Source organism: Lolium rigidum, unplaced genomic scaffold, assembly GCF_022539505.1.
Source record: "Lolium rigidum isolate FL_2022 unplaced genomic scaffold, APGP_CSIRO_Lrig_0.1 contig_17646_1, whole genome shotgun sequence".
Classification (NCBI taxonomy): domain Eukaryota; kingdom Viridiplantae; phylum Streptophyta; class Magnoliopsida; order Poales; family Poaceae; genus Lolium; species Lolium rigidum.
In genome coordinates, this window is record NW_025899909.1 from 29,425 (window position 1) to 52,336 (window position 22,912).

General features: G+C 47.1%; 2 protein-coding genes and 1 pseudogene across 2 annotated transcripts; 2 read left to right on the forward strand and 1 right to left on the reverse strand.

Annotated features, from left to right (window-relative positions):
- Positions 1–4,034: 4,034 nt before the first annotated feature.
- On the reverse strand, positions 4,035–5,239 carry LOC124680495 (annotated as a pseudogene).
- A 1,750-nt stretch (positions 5,240–6,989) lies between these two features.
- LOC124680496 (citrate-binding protein-like) lies at positions 6,990–7,765 on the forward strand. Its single transcript, XM_047215550.1, has 2 exons — positions 6,990–7,280; positions 7,382–7,765. The coding sequence occupies exons 1-2, from the start codon at positions 6,990–6,992 to the stop codon at positions 7,763–7,765; spliced, it is 675 nt and encodes a 224-aa protein (XP_047071506.1).
- A 9,712-nt stretch (positions 7,766–17,477) lies between these two features.
- On the forward strand, positions 17,478–22,133 carry LOC124680497 (protein trichome birefringence-like 34). The gene is made up of 5 exons (XM_047215551.1): positions 17,478–17,567; positions 20,322–20,872; positions 21,042–21,213; positions 21,331–21,527; positions 21,614–22,133. The coding sequence occupies exons 1-5, from the start codon at positions 17,478–17,480 to the stop codon at positions 22,131–22,133; spliced, it is 1,530 nt and encodes a 509-aa protein (XP_047071507.1).
- The last annotated feature ends 779 nt before the right edge of the window (positions 22,134–22,912 follow it).

The following is a 22,912-nucleotide window of genomic DNA, read 5'->3' on the forward strand; positions in this document are numbered from 1 at the left end:
ATAAATTTTCTTTCCTGCCCCATCTCGGCAGATTGGTTGATCGAGCATAAGCAGTGATATCTTCGCTGTGATATTATGGGCGTGGTCTGAATGTTCTTCCCTGCGGCGCTAGAGCGGTCTGACTCGGACGTCAGGAGGAAAGGTTGTCCAAGGCATTGGCCTGTCTGAAATCAGGATGAGACTTGGAAGAAGGCACAAGATCATGACACAATATCCACGGCTAGGTGAAGAATTCAATCATTTTTCTCATTCACGCCGTGGACCATACGACGGGCTACAGATCAGTATGTGCATGTATCTCTTCCTTGCCAGCTAAAATGTTCTCCCAAATTAAGCTGCCGTGTACACGAGGGCACGCGGAAGATTAATCACCGTTAATTTGAATTACCGTCGGTAACACGAAAATAGCAGCGTGCCGTCAATCTTAATTGCCGCCTCTCCAATTGAACACTTCCGATATAACAGTGCAGTCAACCGGGCGTCTGTGCCTGAGTCTTCCAATAATTTAGTTTTTCACTGCGAGCCGGGCGTCTGTGCCTGAGTCTTCATGCCTGAAAATTTAATTTTTCAATGCATGCCTGAAAATTTTATGGTTGAACTCGACTATCCTGAAATAACTATAAGAGAGATATCATGGCTATATGACAAACGACTCCTCTCAATTCTTCATTTTTTTTTTGCCTATAACTAGCATAGTGGCCCTGCAAATATGAGGGCATCACCTTTTCTATGCCAAAAGTGGCCTAGTTCTCTGTACGAGATCTAGAATAATAGAAACCTGCAATCATTGTAAATGCTATACGAATAAGTTCAACATTTGAGTGGAACATTGTAATGTTTATTTCTCAAAAAGGGAACATTGTAATCATCTCACTGTAACGGATTACTGGTATTCGTGTCAGATTTTCTTTTCTAATCTTAGTTGATTTAGAGAGAACATGATGATTATTTTACTTACAAACATACCATAATTCAGACCATGTGTGTCCTTTCTACACGACATTACATCGGTCCATTGAATGGAAAATTTGAGTTAGTGTTCACGATAGTTCTTACATGATCGTAGATGAATTTTATTTATTATCTTCTGTAGATGTACAATATTTGTTGCTTATAATAATTTTCACCGAACAGTTTTTGCTGGTGCCCTTTTTTTATTTTAATAGTAATTTCTAGCAAGAAGTAAAATGATTATTTTTCTATTTGACATGAACTATTTCTTCTGATTGCTTAAATATCTTCAAGGGTTATGGTTATTTGCTGTTTGTCAGATTATTTTGCCATCGCATTGAGATTTATATATCCTTTAAATTGAGAAAATACAATAGATAGCATATTTGCTTTGAGGAAACACGATATGACTTTGCTAGAAACTTTGAGTTAAGTCTATTAGTTTTTGTGAAGGCATCGGTGAGTAACACTGGATGACAGATCAGGATACTATACTCAAGAAAACATATAATTCCATACTAATTTCATATTTTTCTCTTGCGATCCTCTTCCATATGCCAAATGTTATCTATTAAAACCGGGTGACACGGCTGAACGGCCAATTAACCTACTATTCAACCGAGCAAAGCATGTGAACCTTTCTAAGTTGATTACGAAATAGTCGTTCGCTGGAGTTTTTTTGACCTCGGCGTCCATGGTTTGTGACATCAACTTAAATATTAATCAGCGGTTAATGGGATAACCTATTCCCCTTTTTCCATTATGTCTGGTTCTGCTGCATTTTGTTTTTGAGCTCCTTTATGTTTGTGTGCTTGGTACAGTTGCACGATTTGCACTAGACCTTCTCATCCTTTATCAGCTCCTTTATGTTTTTGAGCTATTTTTTAAACCCATATTTGCACTGATGTCTCACAGGTGTCGGACGAGCTATTTTTTTTTAACTCATATCGGAATTTTTTATGTTGGTCTCACGGGCACCACGTGGAACATTGTGTTTGTGGAGCTTGACATAGTTGACCCATAAATCTAATACAGCGACATAGAAATACTTTTTTAAGTCGATTAGGAAACAGTCACTCGCTATTTCTTTGGAGCTCGATATGCATGTCCATGGTTTGTGACATCAACTTAAATATTAATCAACGGTTAATGGGATAACTTGTTTCCCTCTTTCCCCCCTTTTCATTATACTTTAAGCAATATGGGTTGAATTTTATAATTTAAGCTCCCCATTGAATTTTATATAATGAAAACAGATTTGCTAAATTGTTACACCTATGTTTGGTGCCGCTGCGTTTTGTTTTGTAAGCTCCTTTACATTTGTGTGGTGCATTTGCACTATTTTCAATAGAACTTCTCGTCTCTATACTTTAATAATACAAGCGATTTGCTAAATTTTTATATGTCTCGCAGGGGTCGGGTCGAGCTATTTTTTAAACTCATTTTGGTATTTTTTTATATTGGACTCACGGGCACCACACAGCAACATTGTGTTTGTGGAGGTTACACAGTTGGACCGTAAATCTAATAGAGCGACAAAAATATTTTTTTTAAGTCGATTAGGAAACAGTTACTCGCTATATTTTCTGAGCTCGATATTCATGTCTATGACTTTTTTGAATCAACTTAAATATGAATTGATTGTTTCCTCATTCGCTGAATTTTTCCATTAGACTTTAAGCAATATAGGATATTTTTTTATCTTGGTATCGTGACCGTTCTATCTACTGTGTTTTGGTTGGTGTATGCATGCTACCTTTGGGTCAATATTTGCAAGTATGTAGCCAGCTGGTATAGATTTAGCTTCTTTTTATTCGTTTTCTATGCATCAATGCTTGATTCGTTAATGCTCGCCGTAGTTTATTGTATCCAAGTTGGGCTTTTTGTTTGGAGATGGCGGGCCTATGTTTCCTAACGGGAGGAAATATTAGATCACTATCTTCATCGTTTAACTTCCCTAGTTATTTTTACGTGACAATTGTGACCTTCTATACACGACCATTATTGTGCGTAACTTAGCATGACCTTTAATTTCTCATTAAATCCTAGCCATAATTTTTAGATCTAACTATCAAAATAATTAGGACGATGTGATCATCATGATGTCTCTATTTTAGGCATCTGCATAGATATCCATATTTTGCTTTTAGTATATAATACTACCTCCGTTTCGGTTTAACAGGCACGCACACAATTCAAGATAAACTTTGACTAATGATTTGGTCAACAAAATATAACTTTTATGTCTACAAAATATGTATCGTTAGATTCGTATGCAAAAAAAGCTTTCCAATGATATAATTTTTGTGTGTCATATATTTCATATTTTATTGACTAAAATAATGGTCACAGAAATTTCTTAAACTACGTGCGTGCCTGTTAATCTGAGACGGAGGGAGTAGAAGATTTGTTTAATAAATAATTATCCATTTCCTAAAAGCCTCTAGAAATTTCTAATGTAATGACGACTCTAAGTTACTAATCCATGAACATTTTATTTCTGAGAACGTGTGGTGGTCAGATGTTCATTTTGGACACAGTGAGCAGATTCAGCTGTATAGGTAATACAAGGCTCAAATGGGACACACAGCGATGCATCCAGAAGAGAAAAAAACTAAACTTAGTCTAATGCAAGCTGAAAACCAAATCTAGTCTAAACTGGGTAGCTAGCTACCCAGTCAATCCCTTCGTGTACACAAATTAATGACCACTTAATAGAAAAATCCAACGCATGTATCCAGGTATCGTCTAAGTGTAAACATCAAGAATGCTATTTAATTAAGTTGTTAGCTTTGCGTTTTGGAGAAGAAACACCGTCAATTTCCAAGTATAGTGAGCTCCAGCCTAAGATCGAGCTATATAAACGACAGGAACCTGATTAGTCTCATCTCATCTTGCGTTGAGAGACAGCTGAAAAAAGCAAAAGTGATATCTTCACTCTGATAACATACGAGCAATCATCATCATCCGAGCAAATATCCCCCCAAAAGTGAAAATAAAAATAAAATCATAAATAAAGAAAACAAACATAATAAACAAGATAGTCACTCTGATAACCTACATATATATCAACATAGCTAATTCTAGTTTTTCTTAAAGATCGTCACGTTCTTCCAGTGAGACTCCATGCGGTTAGAGTCATGGTGCTGCGCATAGACGCCGAACTTGAAGTAATGTGAATGGCCTCCGCGGCCACGCACATGCAGCTTCTCCTGGCCATCTATGTACACAGTGAGCACGGATCCATCTACATCATGGACTACATTCAGTTTAAACCACCGGTTGTAGATGTTGTCCTCAACGAGTTGTCGATCGTAGTAACGAAGTGCGCCGTCGTATACATGCAACATGAGTGTGCTGGCCGCCCCCGCCTCACTGGCTCCAAATACCTGCATGATGCAGACACCTGATGTGCCTGAGGGGACGTAGCCATACCCCTCGAACTGTCACATGCCTGAGCTATAGTCATGTCCCTGCATGTAGAAGACTTTATTTTATAAATTAAAAGGTTTTGCTACCTCCGGCCTATGTATCCATAGATGCATATACCCCATAGTTTATTACTACCTCCATCCCAAGGCTTAAGATCTATATTTTTCCAGAAATTCAAACGATGTAAAGTTTAACCAAACTTTTAGAAAAATTATGAACAAATATGATATTTTGTAGGTACCATATGAAAATATATTTCATTGTCTATCTAATGATATTGATTTCATGTTAATGATTTTTGATAAAAACTTAGTCAAACTTAGTATAGTTTGACTTTCTAAAAAAAATATAGGTCTTAAGCCTTGAGGTGGAGGTAGTACAAGCTAAAACTTATGATAGCCTAACAAAAAGGATGACACATGCCACACATATGGAAGAAATTAGCCTTATCATAAGTAGGACAAACACACATAAAACCAACATCCAGCTTACTTAAACAAAAGATAATACACAACAAAAATGCGCACAACTAAAAGTTACGTAATTATGTTGGTAACTAACTTACAGTGATCCTGATCTCTGTTCTTGGCATTGTGTGGCTTTGGCGGGCATGTGGCTTGTCAGAAGAGAGCACCCACATCTTCCGCACAGTGCCGTCAAAGCTGTACCGCGCACCACTTGCCTCGTCATACGGTCTCTGCAACTCAAAGTTGTCCTGGCCGAGGTTCAGTGCCGTGAACCCGTCTGTCGGGTCGGCAACTTTGGGTGCCCGTGTGCTCCTCGCCGCAACGCATGAGAATGACGCCACAGAGACAAGCAGAGACACACTAATCCAAGACAGAGCACGAGAAGCCATGGGTGCTTCTTCTGCTTTGCTTTTTTCAGCTATCTCTCGTCGCAAGATGAGATGTGAGACTAATCAGCTTCCCTGTCGTTTATATAGCTCGATCTTAGGCCGGAGCTCACTATACTTGGAGAAATTGACAGTGTTTCTCCTCCGAAACGTAGAGTTGACGGCTTAATTAAATAGCATTCTTGATGTTTACACTTAGATGATGCGTTGGATACATGCGTTGGATTTTTCTATTAAGTGGTCGTTAATTTGTGTACACGAAGAGGGATTGACTGGGTAGCTAGCCAGTTTAGACTAGATTTTATTTTCAGCTTGCATTAGACTAAGTGTAGTTTTTCTCTTCTGGATGCATCTTTGCGTTTGCGTGTCCCATTTGAGCCTTGTAATTACCTATACAGCTGAATCTGCTCGCTATCTCCAAAATAAACATCTGACCGGCCACCACACATTCTCAGAAATAAAATGTTCATGAATTAGTAACTTAGAGTCGTCCTTGTATTAGAAATTTCTAGAGGCTTTCGGAAAATGGGTAATTAACATATAGCGATGATATATCTCTTGTGTAGTTATTGGTTATTTCAGGATAGTCGAATTCAACCATAAAATTTACATGCATGCTGGATCAAGGCTCAGGCACAGACGCCCGTCTCGCAGTTAAATCATAGCTTCACTGCACTGTTACATTGAAAGTGTTCATTTGAAGAGGCGGCAATTAACACTGACGGCCCGCTGTTATTTTCGTGTTACCGACGGTAATTCAAATTAACGGTGATTAATCTTCCGCGTGCCCTCGTGTACACGGCAGCTTACTTTGGGATAACAGTTTAGCTGGCAAGGAAGAGGTGTATGCACATACTGATCTGTAAGCTGTAGCCCGTCGTCTGGTCCACGGGGTGAATGAGAAAATGACTGAATTCTTCACGTAGCCAATGTCATGATCTTTTGTGCCTTCTTCGTCCAAGTCTCATCCTTTTTTCATACCGGCCAATTATGCGGAGAACAACCTTTCCTCGTGACGTCCGAGTCTAGCTTCAGAGCTTCCTCTAGCGCCGCAGCTAAGAACATTCAGAACGGGCCCATAATATCACAGCGAAGATATCACCGCTTATGCTCAACCAACCAATCTGCCGAGATACGGTGGGAAGAAAATTCATGAAGGAAAACAAAGGCAAATTACAACAGAGATCTTGTATATTTAAAAATCCGTAAGAATAAGGAAATAATCACTCTAACCGATTAGGCATAAGAACATTGTTTTCAGACCATACAATTGTCAGGTACTCATTTTGTCATTACCGAGCAGATTCAGCTGGGAAGGTGATTTCGAGGCTGAAAGGGAGGACCAAGCGAAGCATCAAAACAAAGAGAAAACCTCCTTCACTTAGGCAAATGCAGGCTGGACACAAATCAAATCAAAACTGGCTAGCTACTCACTCAGTCTCACTTTGTATGCACAATAAAAGGAACATTCAACTAGCTAATGATCACTTAATACATGTTCAATTCAAGACATTTGTTCAACATGTCTTACGTGTGTCAACATCAAGAGTAGTATTTAATCAAGCTATCAATTCTCCATTTTGGAAAAGAAAAGTTGTCATTTTCTCCAAGTATGGTGAGCTCCGACCCTGAGAACTATATAAACCTACAGAACCTCGTGAGTCCCGCATCTCATCACAAGCCTCTACACCAAGAGACAAGTAGAAAACTGAAGAAGGCAAAGCAGAAGTCACACACATATAAAGTACACTACATGGCTCCTCAAGCTCTGTCTTGGATTTGTGTGTCTCTGCTTGTCTTGTTAGCATGTTCATCATCCGTTGCAGCGAGGGGCACACGGACGCCCAAAACCACCGACCCAACGTATGGGTTTAAAGCTGTGAGTCTCGATGAGAGTAATTTTGAGCTGCAGCGTCCGTACGACGAGTCGAGTGGATCCCGATATAGCTTTGACGGCACTGTGCGGAAGCTATGGGTGCTCTCATCTGACAAGCCCCACACCCGCCAAAGCCACACCAGCCCAAGAACAGAGATTAGGATGACAGTAAGTTAGTTACCCACATAGTCATTAGGATCAATATATATTTGCATAATAGATTTAGTGATCTTACTTATATGGTACTTATGGTATTCTTCTACCTACAGGGGTATGACTACAGCTCTGGCGTGTGGCAGTTCGAGGGCTACGGCTATGTCCCCTCTGGCACATCGGGGGTGTCTATCATGCAGGTGTTTGGAGGCGGTGAGACGGCAACTACGCTCATGCTGCACGTCATAAATGGTGCACTGCGGTACTATGACAGACAGGTTGTTGAGGATAACATCTATGACCGATGGTTTAAACTGAATGTGGTCCATGACGTCGAAGCGTCCAGGCTCACTGTGTTCATTGATGGCAAGGAGAAGTTGCATGTGTCTGGCCGCGGCGGGGACTCGCACTACTTCAAGTTTGGAGTGTATGCCCAAAACCATGACTCCAGCTTCATGGAATCTCGCTGGAAGGGTGTCAGGATCCTGAAGAAAGATTAGAACAATTTATTTATGACATGTTCATTATATTTTTATGCTTGGGTTGTATTAATTTTATTATGATTTATATATAAGGATAGTGTATGTTAGTAGTGTGCAATATTCTTTGTAAATATAAGCTTTTCTTTGCTACTCCCTTCGTTGGATTGTATTTATGTACTAGGTTGGTACTTCATGATTAATGTCAGTTTTAGTTTCTGTTTTTCTTTCCTTGTATTTTTTGTTACGGTATTCGTGCTCAAATAAACGTACGATTTAGATATGACTTAAATCAAACTTCAATCCCCCGACCCCCGCGTCGTCCTCCCTGGGCGGCTCGGGGGAACCCTAGCGAGCGCCGCCGCCGGCCCTCCCACCCCTGCTCCCTCCCTCCGCCGCCGGAGGAGTCCACCGGGCAAAGCCCGCGCTGGAGGACGGCGGCGGCGGGGTTCCTCTCGCGCGCGACGGCCTCGGTCTGCGGCGGGAGCCCGCGGTGGTGGGAGAAGGCTCGGCCTCGGCAGCTCGCCGGCGTGGCGGCGGCCTAGCTCGGCCTCGGCGGCTCGGCCGGCGTGGCAGCGGCCTAGCTCGGCCCCCCCTCGCACCCCGGTGGTCCGGCGGCGCGCGGCGGGCGGAGCTCCGGCTCCTCCCGGATGTGGCGGCGACGGCGGCGGCTCCTGCTGCAGTCCGGCGAGGGTGGGCGGGGTGGCGGCCCCTCTCCCCTGCTTCTTCCTCTGCGGGTGGTGGTCGGCTGGTTGCTGCTGGTTGCTTGTCGCGGCGGCTTCCCGAGGTGCCAGATCTGACCGTGGCGGGCTCGGTTCGATCTGGCCCGTCGGTTCCTGCCGGCGGTGAGGTTGGTGGTCCTACGTGGTGTGGCGTCGTCGCCGCGTGGGAGGTGCTTGTGCCAGTGGTTCGCAGGCCGACGGCGTTGTGGGTCTCCCTCATCTCCGTTCGGCAACGTGGGAGTGCGGAGGTTCGGCTGCTCCGAGCGAAAGCTGATGGCGCGGCGGCTGCGGATGTCGCTATCCTCTTGGGGGCCTTCATGGAGCCTTCGACCTCCTCCGCTCCCGGAGCATAGTTTTCGGGCGAAAGCCTAGGCCGTGTTGTGCAGGGCCGGACGACGGCGTCGATCCACGTCGCTTCCCTCTTGGGGGCGTCGTCTTGAAGACTTTGTTCCCCAGCGTGCTTTCCTGAGGCTGGACTCGTACGGCATCGCGGCGGGTGGCCGGCGATGTGTGAGGTCCGTGTGGTGGCTTGTGTGGCAACGATGGCGGTGTTGAGCGATGGTTTGGTAGCGTCAAGACCTTGGCTTCGGCGAGCGTCCTAGTTTCTTCGTCTTGTGCTTCGCTTGCGGTGGAGTCGGAGCTGCTATGGTTTGTCGAGAGTCTTCATTTGTGCAGCGTACGATGACCTGCGGGGTGGCCCTCTGGCGATGATCTTCCTCGGCGCAGGTCTTGCACTTATCCTCTTCAGAGCTCGTCATCAGAGTCGGAGTTGCCTGTTGCTTCACGAGGAGTCGCTTGTTTGGCGTTGGCCGGCTTGAGCTTCACGGTGCCGCTTCGGCGAGGTCTTGGTGGTTGGTTCTTCGGTGAAGTCGGAGTCGCTGAAGAATGATGACGATGACGTTGAAGGTCAACCGCGACGACTTCTCGCTTCGGCGGCCTGTGTATCTTGTGTGGGTGCCAGGGTGGCTCTGTGTCCCTGCGGCGGTCGTGCCTCATGACGGTCGACGGGGCACTTGTTTCGGTTTTCGGCCGGTTTTCCGCTAATAAACTGGCCAAATTCTGTACTTCTTCTTTATTAATGAAAATGGCAAGTCTTTTGCCCCGTTTCAAAAAAAAAACTTAAATCAAACTTTATTAAGTTTGATCGACTCCCTTAAAAAGTAGCATAATTTATGACACTAAATCAATATCACTTGATTCATCTTGACATGCAGTTCAATAATATAGAAATATAATGTCACATATGTTTGTATTTTTATATAACAACTTGGTAAAATTTGAAAATATTTAACTTCCAAAAAAATAAAAATGCACACTTGTTGGCGGTTTTTTCTTTGAAATTTATGGATATGCCAATTGAAACCAAAAAACAAAGATTGAAAGATAATTAAATGGTGCAACGTAATGATATTATTTTTATGAACTAACCAACAAGGTAATTGTAAGAGTATTACACGGTTAACCGTTATTTTGGTTGATGATGACACTGGAGCCAAAATATGGACTGATGTTACCTAAAAATGTTTACACTGCTTTTAGAGTTCACAAATGTTGATGGACGGTGGTTTGAGACTCCCCATTGGATAAAGAAGAGAAGTGCCAGTGTTGTTTGTTATTCCTTTTATATTCATGTTTGATTCAATAGTAATCACCGCACTATTAAGAGGGGTGGTCTCGATGAGCTTGATGGGGATGATACCAAAGCCCTATACACAACCTACCAGCACATATATAGCCATCACAAAAGTGAGGAGAGTTAATTCTTAGTAGAAAACATCATTTGAGAGGTTTTTGGAAAAGGGGGGCATGGTCTGGTCTCGCCGGCTGTGGTGCCGGCCTTTACCGAAACGCAATACAGTGGTATTTCCGGCAACCTCCGGCACCCGGCTCGGTCGCAATGGGAACAATCAGCGTCGACGCCAGTTTGCTGCGGTTTGATGGCTTGGTTGGTACACCGTCTAAGCAAACCGGCAGGGCGACCGGTCGATGCGCCAGATGTTCCTATGTGTAGACCGGCATCGCCAACATACCACCGGAACTCCTCGACCAGAATGTCTCAAATGGGTAAATCTATAAAAAAAAACATTTTCTTCACATTCATATCTTTTATATGCAGACGATTTATAGAGGATCAATTTTTTTTTTTGCACAGACCACATAAATTATGTGTTTGCATGAAAATTTAAATATAAACTTAGGACAAAGAGATATACACGCATCAGTTTATTTGATTTGTTGACACGTGGGACATCATATTTTTAAATGGGTTGTGTATTTACTTAGTTAACAGAGTCAAGGTTACAAATACCATTAGAATCTCTTTGAACACGTTCCAACATGCAAAGATGAACCGAGTCCAGTAACACACCCCCATAACACACACTTCTACCAAACCTAGCAATATTGTGAGCCATATAACTACCATCCATGATAACCTTTTCTACATAACCTTGGAGAATTTTTAATACCTCCTTTGCATCTTGACATAACAAAGGCTAGTTGAGATCTTTTATGTCCTTCATCTTCAGTTCATCAACCACATTTTCATTGTCGCATCAACAATAACTTGTGAAGTTGCAAGTGGAATGATGGCTTTAACACCTTCCAGGAATGCTAGTCCTTCATCCATTTCAGCGTTGGGACAATGGTCAATGATCCCTCAGGCTAAGACAAGCACTTTGCCTTCATGGTCCCTTCATACCGCAACCCACGTGCCCAAGTTGTCTTCCATTCCGAAACCAGCATCAACGTTCAATTTTTGCCACCCAAATGCCGGCATCGTCTAGTCACCATGAAGTTCTTTCTTTTTTTTGGCATACCATCACCTAAAGGTTGGATCACCCTCTTTCCTTTACAATCTTTCTCCACACCCTGGTACTTTGACCTACATAAAGGAGGCGAGGTACGAATGAATGTAAATAGCAGACTTCTCTATGCCACATTTGCCATCACCAAAAAATGTAGTTGCTTCTTATATGCCAAGCACCCCACAAGAGTAAAATCATATTTGATCTCATTTCAGCATTGCATTGGTCTGACAGGACAAGTACCCAATTATTCTCGGTATAAGTGAAGAAATTTTTAGGAGCAAGAGACCAAGAATTCATTGGAAGTTGTCTTAGTATTGTAGCCTTCGTGCATGCCACCACTACATGATGATCCGTTTCAGGCTCTCTACCACAAAGTGTGCATGTTCGCATCACTTCCATCTTCCTTTGACAACGATGAGCCCGAACCTCAAGAGAATTTGTTGCAAGTTTCCAACCAAAAACTTTCAGGAGGGAGATTTGCAGACTAGATTAGCTTCCATAGGGACCGGTCACCGTCAGGGTTTATGCTAGTTGTTGTTTTTCTCTCACAATCTTGTAGTTTCATACCCAATTTTTAAGCACTCCTATAACTGAAAGAATGTCATTTCTTTCATGTGCCCATGCAATACAGTCTTTGTTTTGGTTCGAAGATAAAATAATCTTTAAAACTTCTTCAGCATCCAACGGATATAGGAGAGACCTTACCTTTGATTCATCCCACGATCTATTATCCGGTTTAATGAGATCAGAAACACATTTAAGCCTTTGGTTACATGCTTTTCCTATAACCTTATGATTTCCTCTTCTAAGCCAATTGTCTCTCTAGATCCTGACTTTTGTTCCTAAACTAATCCTCTATATTATACCTTTTTAAGAAGATCAAGATCATGAGTTTTACCTTGCGAAAAAGGGGAAACATTATGACAGACCACTAGTATTTAGATTTCAGCAGCCTAGCACACAAGCTATCCGAGAATTGCAGCAGACGCCAAGCTTATCTTGCCAGTAAAGCCTCGTTAAACATTTTATGTTCTTTGAAACCAATCCCACCTTGGTTATTCAGCATTGTCATATTTTCCCATGCCATCCAATGTACTTTTATTTTTTCTTCCTCATCTCCCCACCAAAAATCCCATAAAATTTGAGTCAGTTCATCACATTGACCAACAAGGAATTGAAAAACACTCATGGCATAATTTCTAATAGCTCGTGCCAATGCCTTTATCATAGTTCTTTTTGCAACTCCAGGCATATATTTTTCATTCCAGTCTGAACATTTATTTCTGAACTTTTCTTTTGATGACTGTTGACGTCAGAAACCCACCGGCGGGCAGCGACTGGCCAACACCGTAGAGCCGGGAATGACTAGGGCTGCGGCTGGCCCCAGTCCCTCAGAGCGACGGCCCGCAAAGCCTCCTGGTCGCGCGCCGATGCGGGTCGCAAGGGCGTGCCACCTGACCTATAACCGGTCGGGAAGGTGTGGATGATGCCTCGCTTAGTTTCCTGCAGGGCACACACGTACACGTTAAATACGAGCCTCGATCGGCTCTCGGGTTGTCCCGTGAATCGGCTCATGGAGCCGATCCACCCATGATTCGTCCAAGGTGGCCGAATATATGGTGGTCCTGCTTGATCAAGATAAAGCATATGAGATCCACGACGATCTAGGGTTTTCACCGCATAATCGGATCATCCTACTCACGATTGGGCCTCGCGCTCACGCACGGTAAACGTAAGCCAGCCCTAGACAAGGCCTAAAAACCAACACTAGGTTGATCCTCGGAACGTCCTGTCTAGGGGCAGCAAACTACACCCCGCATGCCGCTGGATCCTCCAACCCTTTGTAAGGCCTAACTATTGCAGATATTAAACTAATCCTTGATGAATCAAGGAGCGACCATAACGGATCAGATCTACTAAATAAAGATCAAGCGGGGTGCCGCCCCTGCACCCATGATGAGGCACAAGGACGGCTAGACGCGCAAGGGTTGCACTACACGAGCATATGATGCTAAGAACGATGCTAACCCTAACGCGTCTATGATAACTACGTTGCTCGCCATCAAAAAGGCTTCAGTACGAGCAACGCATGAACAACTAGGCAGGCTCGTGCTGCCTAGATCGCGAGATGCGATCTAGGCAGCATGGTGCTTACCGGAGGAACCCTCGAGACGAAGGAGTTGGCGATGCGCCGAGATTGGTTTGTGTTGAACGTTGGTTGTTGTTTATTCCATAAACCCTAGGTACATATTTATAGTCCAGCGGACTTTCTAATGTGGGCGTGCACTAAACCGTGCACGAGATAAACTCTAATTTCTACGTAACCTACTATAAAGATACACGGGCCAACTAGCCCAAACTCGATACACAAGGCCGATTCTCATATCTGTCCACGCATATATCTTCAAGTCCACCTTGATCGCGGCCCACCTCTGACTTGGCCAAATTCTGGTGATAACACATGCCCCCCTGGTTTTGGAAACGACATTTCCAAAATCATTACGCTTTCTTTCGCCGGGTCATGTCGTGGCAGAACCGTCGCAGTTTCCTTCATAATGACGTCTTGCCTCCTCGCCTTCTCTGCACGACCTGACGGTTCTGGCACCACGTTCTCGGGAACTGCTTAGGCATTAACCAGATATTCCCCCTTTTATTCGGCCACTCCCTGTAGCTTTCTTCCTCATCCTCCAGGCACTAGTACTTCCAAAGAAACAAACCCTCCCGTGCCACCATGTCTTCCTCTTCGTCAGACCTTTCTGCGCAGTCCTCCCCCTTCCGCGAGCCGACGCCGGAATGGAAACTGGAGGAAGCCCACGCGGCCAACATTCGCCGCGCCATCGAGGCCGGGAATGAGCCAAGCCACGACTTCTCCACCTGGTCGGAGGACGACCAGTCCCTAACCGACGGGGAGAGCGACCTCTCCTTCCTTACCAGGGAGGAGGCGGTGGAGGAAAGCGACGACGACCACCTTCCCTGGGACGGGGCCCCCTCCTCCGAAGAGGAGAGGCCGGAGGAGGAGGAAGAAGATGACAGCTCCTCCAATGAGCCGCCGGCCAAGCGCCACTGCCCCGGCCCGGCAATCTCAGCGATTTCGACAGCGACGACGACGACGCTGATGAAGAAGACGAGGACAACGAAGGTCCTGCCGGCGGTCGCTTCAGCAGCGACGACGAGCCGGCTGGGAGCAGCGCCGACGACGGCGATGATGGCGACGACGACGAAGGTAGCAACGGCCCCTAGATAGGATCTTAGCTCAGGGCCATCAGTAGTAGACGGGCAATGTAGCCCCTAGGATCTTCTTTTGAGAGCAATCAGCTCTTTATGTAAGAACTCTGGTAAATCAATGGAGAACTTCCCCAACTCGATCTTGTCGCCCCCCTTTTTTTTTTATGATAATTTAGCCGATTGCTCTTTATACCGCGCTTGCCGATTGCCAACCTGGTCGGTGCTTTAAGGAGCCGATGGCAATGCATCGGACTCTCATGATAAACTCGAGGTAGATCCATCCAGACCTCCACCCCTGGGACGAGCCGCAATCGCGCAAATCCTAGATCCTGGAAATGCAGACTCAACCACACGGACTAATGGACCTCAGCGGCATTCTCATCTACCGGATCCTCTTTGCCACTGTCCTGACAATGCCTCATCTCTTCGTAGTCACACCTGGTCCAAAGTCCGTCAGCGATCGTTGCTTCCTTCTACTACCTCCAGCCACTCCCGTCTGCAATAATTCATCCTCTCTTGACGAGTTATGATGCAGAGCAAGCCGATTTTAACCAAATCGGCTCCATAGCACAAGGAACCTTAAGGGGCGAGCTGCCCCCCGAGCCTTAGTCCAGGCGAGGATAAAAGCAGACCAGCTGATTGGGCCACCATTGGTTTCCCGACTGTATCACTGTGTTAGGCTCAAGGAGTCGACCTGCGGCGATCTCGGAAAGGTCAGCAGCTCCGAGGAACCACCTTGCTGTCCTAATTAGCTCATCATCTCGGGCGAACTGATGCAGCTTCTGGTGCAGATAGCTCGGCTCGAATGGTTCGGCTCATCAAGATCATCGGACGATCATCGGTTGTCCTCATGACCCTAGACTGACCCGCAGGCTTGCGCGAACACTGCCGATTTGGTGATGGACGCTCCATGAGATCCTTGCCTGTAACCACCATACCCTTTGAGTCAACGGTCTAGCATCGGCTTTGCCCCATGAGACCTCAAACAAGATCATGAGCCTTGCTGGCCAATCCAGCGGGCTGGCCATCTGTTTCCGGGCAGGTGCCCACCACAAAGCCCCGTGCGTGTCACTCAATTGGCTTGTATGTAGAAACTGATATTTCTGGCGACCTTAGCATCATTCTTCAGGCAAGCTGGGATGCAGGGCCAGCCGATTGGGACAAATCGGCCTACTATAGTGAAGGACCCTTCAGGGCCAACTGTCTCCCTGAGCTTCTCCCGTTCAAATCCTGCGTTTCATCGATAATATTGGCTCATTATCTTTGGCAGGCTGATGCAGCTCTTGGTGAGGACGTCTGCCGTAGCCGATCGCCTCATCATTGACTATTCCCCTGGTCCCAGAAGAGACATACTGCTTCGCGTGACGGTCGCAAGGTGGTTAATGCCCTTAAGTCGATGGCCGTGCATCGGCTGTGCTCAAAAATTTTCAACTTTTCCACGGCCAACTTGTGCGTCGGCCCCCATACTTGATAATGTTGCCTCACATGTATTTAATCCACCTAGATGCCCCCCCGAGCCGATTCTGTCAAGAAGATTGATGATATCGGCTTTTCAGGTAGCCCCTGCTGGGTCCAATGTCGCTCCCAGGCAAAATAGATGGTGGGGATAATTTTGGCCGATTGCTGGAATCGGCCTCCACATTGCTTGCTCGGTGAAGGTTTTATAATGTCCCTCCACAAATTTTTGGGGCCGATCGCAAGGATCAGCCTCACCACCTTTGCTCGTCGATGTTGTTCCCGTTATACGGTCAGTCCGGTGGATAGAACCAGCCTTACCCCGTTCTTCGTCACATCGATGCGTTCGCAGTCGTCCAAATTGATGCCCGAGAGTGGCTCTTGACCTGATGCCTCCCAAATGCCCATACCGGCTGTTGAAATTTCGGCTGAATCATCGGCATGGACGACCTCCACCTCATCTCCATCCCACTGAATCAGGCATTGGTGCATCGTGGATGGAATGCAACGATTGGCGTGGATCCAATCCCTCCCTAATATTACAGCATATGTGCTTTTGCTGTCGACAACAAAGAACGTCGTAGGGATAGTCTTTCTTCCTACGGTCAGATCCACGTTTAGAACCCCTTGCGCGTCAGATGCTTGGCCGTTGAAATCGCTCAATGTTACATTGGTTTTGATTAAATCCGAGGTGGAGCGTCCCAACCGCCGCAGCATAGAATATGGCATAATGTTGACTGCCGCTCCGGTGTCCACCAACATCTTATTGACAAGCTGTCCATTGATGTAGCCTCGTAAATACAGGGCCTTCAGATGCCTGTAACTCCTTTCCCGCGGCTTCTCGAAGATGACCGGCCGTGGGCCGCAGTCCAGTTGTGCCACGGGCGCTTCATGTAACCTTGGAGCGCTAAATTCCGCAGGAAGGATGAAGACCATGTTTGTGCCAGCCGATGTTTCATCATCGGCTTTCCTTTGCTTAGGGCGCCACTCTTTTCTTTGTGGCCGACCTTCTTCGTCCAGGGCCCGCTGAATTTTGGCGGCCAGGTCAGGTCGTGCCTTCCTCAGCGCGTGCAGATATAACCTTTCGGCTTCTTCCAACGCACGTAGTCGCTGAACCCTTCGTTTTTGGGAGCGGCTGAGCCCATCAGGACACCATCTTGGCCGATGATACTTATCCTCTTCATCATCGTCCTCTAATTCCTCGCGATCTTCCATCTGAACGGGCTCAGCATGCTTGCTCCGAGGCGGGAGAGGCCCTAGACGCTCGAACACAGACACCTTAGCTGTACCCTTCTCCTTTCGTTTACATTCTGGGCAATTGCCGATTGTTGGTAATCGGCTCATTCCGGTATCCCAGCAGTGTCTGAAGAAGGGGCAGTCCCAGTGCCTATCCACGTTGTCCGGCTCCTCAGACCTCCCTCTGGCGCGACGTTCGGACCCGTCGTCGTGGCCGCTGTTTTGACGATACCTCCTGTTTGCACCGAACCGACGATATCCTTCATCGTCGTCATCGTAGCGGCGATGTCGGTCATATGGCTGTTCATATTTGCTGAGGAGATGCTCGGGCGATGGGCGTGGACGCCATATGTTTCCCACCTCCTCCTCGGCCAGGTATCGTTTATTGTCGTCCTGGGGCCGGTCACGTGGAACGGCCTCGTCCTTCTCTTTGCCACGAGCGCGGCTGCCCTCTGCTTTGTTTGCGTCGTGGCGAATCACGAACCCTGCCGTATTGGCATCGAAAGAGAACCCTGGTTCCCTTATGGAGTGGCTGAGATCGACCGTGTTGACGCCATGGGAGCGGGCGTCGTGGGAAGAGCCGATGAGGTCGGCTTCACGGAGGGCCCTGACTTTGCCATTCCGATCCTCGTACTCGACCGGGGTGCCTTTCGCCATCTCTGATGTGGATGGCGAGATGGTTGTCGTTGGAGATTGTCCCACCGGGCGTGCCAGAATGTGTTGACGTCAGAAACCCACCGGCGGGCAGCGACTGGCCAACACCGTAGAGCCGGGAATGACTAGGGCTGCGGCTGGCCCCAGTCCCTCAGAGCGACGGCCCGCAAAGCCTCCTGGTCGCGCGCCGATGCGGGTCGCAAGGGCGTGCCACCTGACCTATACCTGGTCAGGAAGGTGTGGATGATGCCTCGCTTAGTTTCCTGCAGGGCACACACGTACACGTTAAATACGAGCCTCGATCGGCTCTCGGGTTGTCCCGTGAATCGGCTCATGGAGCCGATCCACCCATGATTCGTCCAAGGTGGCCGAATATATGGTGGTCCTGCTGATCAAGATAAAGCATATGAGATCCACGACGATCTAGGGTTTTCACCGCATAATCGGATCATCCTACTCACGATTGGGCCTCGCGCTCACGCACGTTAAACGTAAGCCAGCCCTAGACAAGGCCTAAAAACCAACACTAGGTTGATCCTCGGAACGTCCTGTCTAGGGGCAGCAAACTACACCCTGCATGCCGCTGGATCCTCCAACCCTTTGTAAGGCCTAACTATTGCAGATATTAAACTAATCCTTGATGAATCAAGGAGCGACCATAACGGATCAGATCTACTAAATAAAGATCAAGCGGGGTGCCGCCCTGCACCCATGATGAGGCACAAGGACGGCTAGACGCGCAAGGGTTGCACTACACGAGCATATGATGCTAAGAACGATGCTAACCCTAACGCGTCTACGATAACTACGTTGCTCGCCATCAAAAAGGCTTCGATACGAGCAACGCATGAACAACTAGGCAGGCTCGTGCTGCCTAGATCGCGAGATGCGATCTAGGCAGCATGGTGCTTACCGGAGGAACCCTCGAGACGAAGGAGTTGGCGATGCGCCGAGATTGGTTTGTGTTGAACGTTGGTTGTTGTTTATTCCATAAACCCTAGGTACATATTTATAGTCCAGCGGACTTTCTAATGTGGGCGTGCACTAAACCGTGCACGAGATAAACTCTAATTTCTACGTAACCTACTATAAAGATACACGGGCCAACTAGCCCAAACTCGATACACAAGGCCGATTCTCATATCTGTCCACGCATATATCTTCAAGTCCACCTTGATCGCGGCCCACCTCTGACTTGGCCAAATTCTGGTGATAACAATGACTTCAACTTTCCTTCTTTTATGCACCCTTGGGGTATCGGAAGTCCTAGGTATTTATCCTCCATTGACACGGCCCCAATATTTAGGATCGCTGCCACCACAGCGCCATCTTCTTCCAAGCAATTTGTCCTAGCATGATTGAGCATTTAGTGGGGCTTAAAAGTTGTCTTGTTCCTTTGTCATACTCTCTCAAGACCCCCACTAATTATGGTAGCTTGTTTATGAGTGGCACAGAAAAAAGCAGACTACCACCTGCAAAAAGGAGATGCAGAATACCCAAGCTTTTCCTGCATATCTTCAACTCTTGTAACATGTCTGAGTTGATCTCATGTTTGAGAAAGGCAGAGAGGCTTTCTCCAACGAAGAGGAACAAGTAGGGAGTATTGTTAGAGTGAATCTATCCAGCAGCTTGCCATTGAATTTGACTGATTATCGGACAGTCTTGACACACTCCATGATCCACTTTATCCGTTGTTCTGCAAAGCCGATATTCCTCGTACATTAGTCGAGGAATTTCCAATCTACCATGTCGTAAGCCTTCATAAGGTCAAGATTGTAGGCGCAGAAATTTCCGGGTTTTTTTAGCCTTTTTGTAATACATGGAAACACTCGAAAAAATGATATCATTGTCCGTAATCATCCTGCCTGGGATGAAGGCACTCTGAGTGTCAGAAATGATATCTTGAAGAAGAGGCCTAAATCTATTACCTAGATATTTTGCCACAATTTTATAAACCACATTGGAGAGGCTTATAGATCTTAAGTCTTTTAGATTTGGCATCATTTTTGTTCACTCGAAAGCAGATGCTTTTGGAAGCCAGTTTGATTATCTGGTGTCCTTTCAATGATTAATCCAAGAGAAGTAAGCTAATAGGTAACCGTGATTTTTTTTGATAAACACCAAAATCGGTATTAATTTACTTCTCTTACATGATTGTGTAGAAATTGCAGTATTTTGTCTCTTAAGATTATAACAGCAAATTTAGGTGGAATTTTTACTATGAAATTTATTTCAAAGCAGGTGCATCTAGTTTTATGTTTTGTACTACTTGGTAGTATTATTTACTTTGGGGCTGGGTTGACACGGCACCAGAAAAGGTCAATCAGTGGCAACAACTCTCACCTAAAAGAGGGATCCTTTTACAACAAACGAGTGCACCTGCTGCAGCATATTGCAGTGACTGAACAACCTCGCCTGTCGCCGTGCATGCAAGCTACCTATTTGATCCTCCTGCCTGTGTACATGTCTGAACAGATGGCTGTCAAAGTTGCCGCGAGCACCCCGCCGCGCAAGTGCCAGAGCGCCACCGGCGCCGGCGACCCCGAGGACCGGTGCCTGTTGAAAGGATCCGCGAAGAGGTCGACGAGGGTGTGGGGACTAGCCACCGTCAGCGTCAGCCTCCAGAGCCAATGCTTCAGCTCGTTCGTGCTGCTGGTGTTCGTGATGTTCGTCGTCACCATCGTCTCGTTCACGACAAGGAGCGGCGCCGCCGCCAAGATGCCGACCTTGCATCCGCCTCTTACCACGGACTTCACGGTCATGACGTCCACGAGCAACAGCGGCGCCACCAAGCAGGTGACTGCGCCTCCGCCTCCGACCGCTTCCGCTGTGGACGGTGGTGGCAGGGGCGTGGAAGAGTGCGACATGTCCTCCGGCCAGTGGGTGTACGACGAGGAGGGGTACCCTCTGTACGAGGAGAGTGCGTGCAGGTTCATGTCGGAGAACTTGGCGTGTGGGAAGTATGGCAGGACGGACCTCCGGTACCAACATTGGCGGTGGCAACCTAACGGCTGCGACCTTCCAAGGTACGTCCGCGCCATACACTGTCTGAACTCTGAAGTAAGTTTAAGGATCTCCCGGTTGTTCAACTGCTCACGCATGCGTGTACAAGCATACATAGTGTTTCCTAACAACGCAGTAAGTTTAAAAATGATAACTGCCTTGTTCTAAGCCATTCTGTGGATAATGGAGCAGGTTCGACGCGGCGAGGCTGCTAGAGAATCTGCGGGGCAAGCGTCTGGCGTTCGTGGGGGACTCTCTGAACCGGAACCAGTGGGTGTCCATGGTGTGCCTCATCGACACCGCCACCCCTGGCCTCCACAAGACACTCAACTCCAGCGGAGCCCTCTTCTCCTTCAACATCCATGTACGCTGCGTTGATCTGTAAAAGATCAACCACGCAAAGTCACACCGATCCATTCTAGCTGCAGCTCATTTCAGCGCTGAAGTTTAATCGATCAATGCGTGTGTGTGCTGATTTCAGGAGTACAATGCGTCGGTGGAATTCTACTGGTCGCCGCTGCTGGTGGAGTCCAACTCCGACAACCCGGTGCACCACCGCGTCGCCGACCGCACCGTGCGCGCCAACTCCATCGTTGAACACGCCCGCCGCTGGACAGACGCCGACGTGCTCGTCTTCAACTCTTACCTCTGGTGGCGCCACCCCTCCATCAAAGTCCTGTAAGTTCAGACGTACTCGTATCACTGTACGGAGTGCTAATTAAACCGTGGATGCGTGCTGATGGGTACGTGCTCGTGCGGTGCAGTTGGGGTTCGTTCGAGACGGCAACGGCGGCAGAGCACGAGTACAGTGTGTCCAAGGCGGTCGACGGCCTGCGTGCGTTCGAGCTGTCGCTGGCGACATGGGCCGAGTGGCTTGAGTTCCACGTCGACCGCGCCCGCACCAGTGTCTTCTTCATGTCCATGTCGCCCACCCACCTTCCCTCAGACGGCGACAACAACCACGGGTGCTACAACGAGACGGAGCCGATCGCCGCGGCGGACGAGGGCGGCGGCGATCACGGCCTGAACCCGGCGTTCGGGCGTGCGGTGGAGGAGCAAGTCAAGCGGCTGGGCGCGCGCGGCGTGGCGGTGCGGGTGGTGAACGTGACGGGGATGTCGGAGCGGCGGAGGGACGCGCACCCGTCCGTGCACCGGCGGCAGTGGGATCCGCTCACGGAGGCGCAACGGCGGGACCCGAGCAGCTACGCCGACTGCATCCACTGGTGCCTCCCCGGCGTGCCGGACGTCTGGAACCAGCTCCTCTACGCGCACATCGTCTCGTGACAACACTACGACACGACACGGCGCCACGAAGATGTACAGCTCGACGGCACGAGTTCACTGGGCCTGGAACAAATGAACAGAGTGCGTAAGCCTCGGGATGGGCCGCATGGACCGGTACTGCAGATTCTAAGGCACCCACGGCATTCAGAAGTTCTCAAAACAAATAAAATCCCACGGCATTCAGACTTCAGAGCCCGTGGCAGTTTTTTTTTTTTCGTTTTGTGAGAGAGGTTCATAGTTTAGTGTTGATCAGATCAAAGCTGAGGGCTCGTTTGGTATCTCAGTATTTTCAAAACTATGCTATTAAACCATAGTATCTTGATGACCGGGCTAGCGATACTTAAGTTCCAGAAATCGAAGTCCAGAGATGCTTTTTTCCAATACTTCAAAAAGTAGCATGTTTTATTCGACAACCTCGGCATATATAGGATGCAATTTTTTGGCCTTGCTTAGTCTCCAATGCCCTCTTTGGTTTGAAGCCTTGGGATCCTTGCATGATTTTCACATGGATTCGACCCAACCCATCCTTCTTTGGTGCTCCTCCATGACGAAGCTCAAAGATCTGGCCTCAACACTCTCCTTGCTTCTTGAGATATTTGGAATGACTGTAATGCATGTGTATTCCACAATAAGCATGCCCCGCCTTCCGTACTCCTAATAAAGATTAAATATCATGTGAAGATTTGGGTGCTTGCGGGTGCTAAGCGTACGAGTAACTTATTTCTAGGAGTAGGACCTTAATGAAACATACCACCTTTTATTTTCTTGTTAAACTCGTA

Excerpts from the sequence above, each read along its gene's own strand:
- LOC124680496 (XM_047215550.1), top strand. The coding sequence starts at position 6,990 with ATGGCTCCTCAAGCTCTGTCTTGGATTTGTGTGTCTCTGCTTGTCTTG. Across the intron at positions 7,281-7,381 it reads GAACAGAGATTAGGATGACA|GGGTATGACTACAGCTCTGG; the intron begins GTAAGTTAGTTA and ends TTCTACCTACAG.
- LOC124680497 (XM_047215551.1), top strand. The coding sequence starts at position 17,478 with ATGTCGGTCATATGGCTGTTCATATTTGCTGAGGAGATGCTCGGGCGA. Across the intron at positions 20,873-21,041 it reads AACGGCTGCGACCTTCCAAG|GTTCGACGCGGCGAGGCTGC; the intron begins GTACGTCCGCGC and ends ATAATGGAGCAG. Across the intron at positions 21,214-21,330 it reads TCTTCTCCTTCAACATCCAT|GAGTACAATGCGTCGGTGGA; the intron begins GTACGCTGCGTT and ends TGCTGATTTCAG.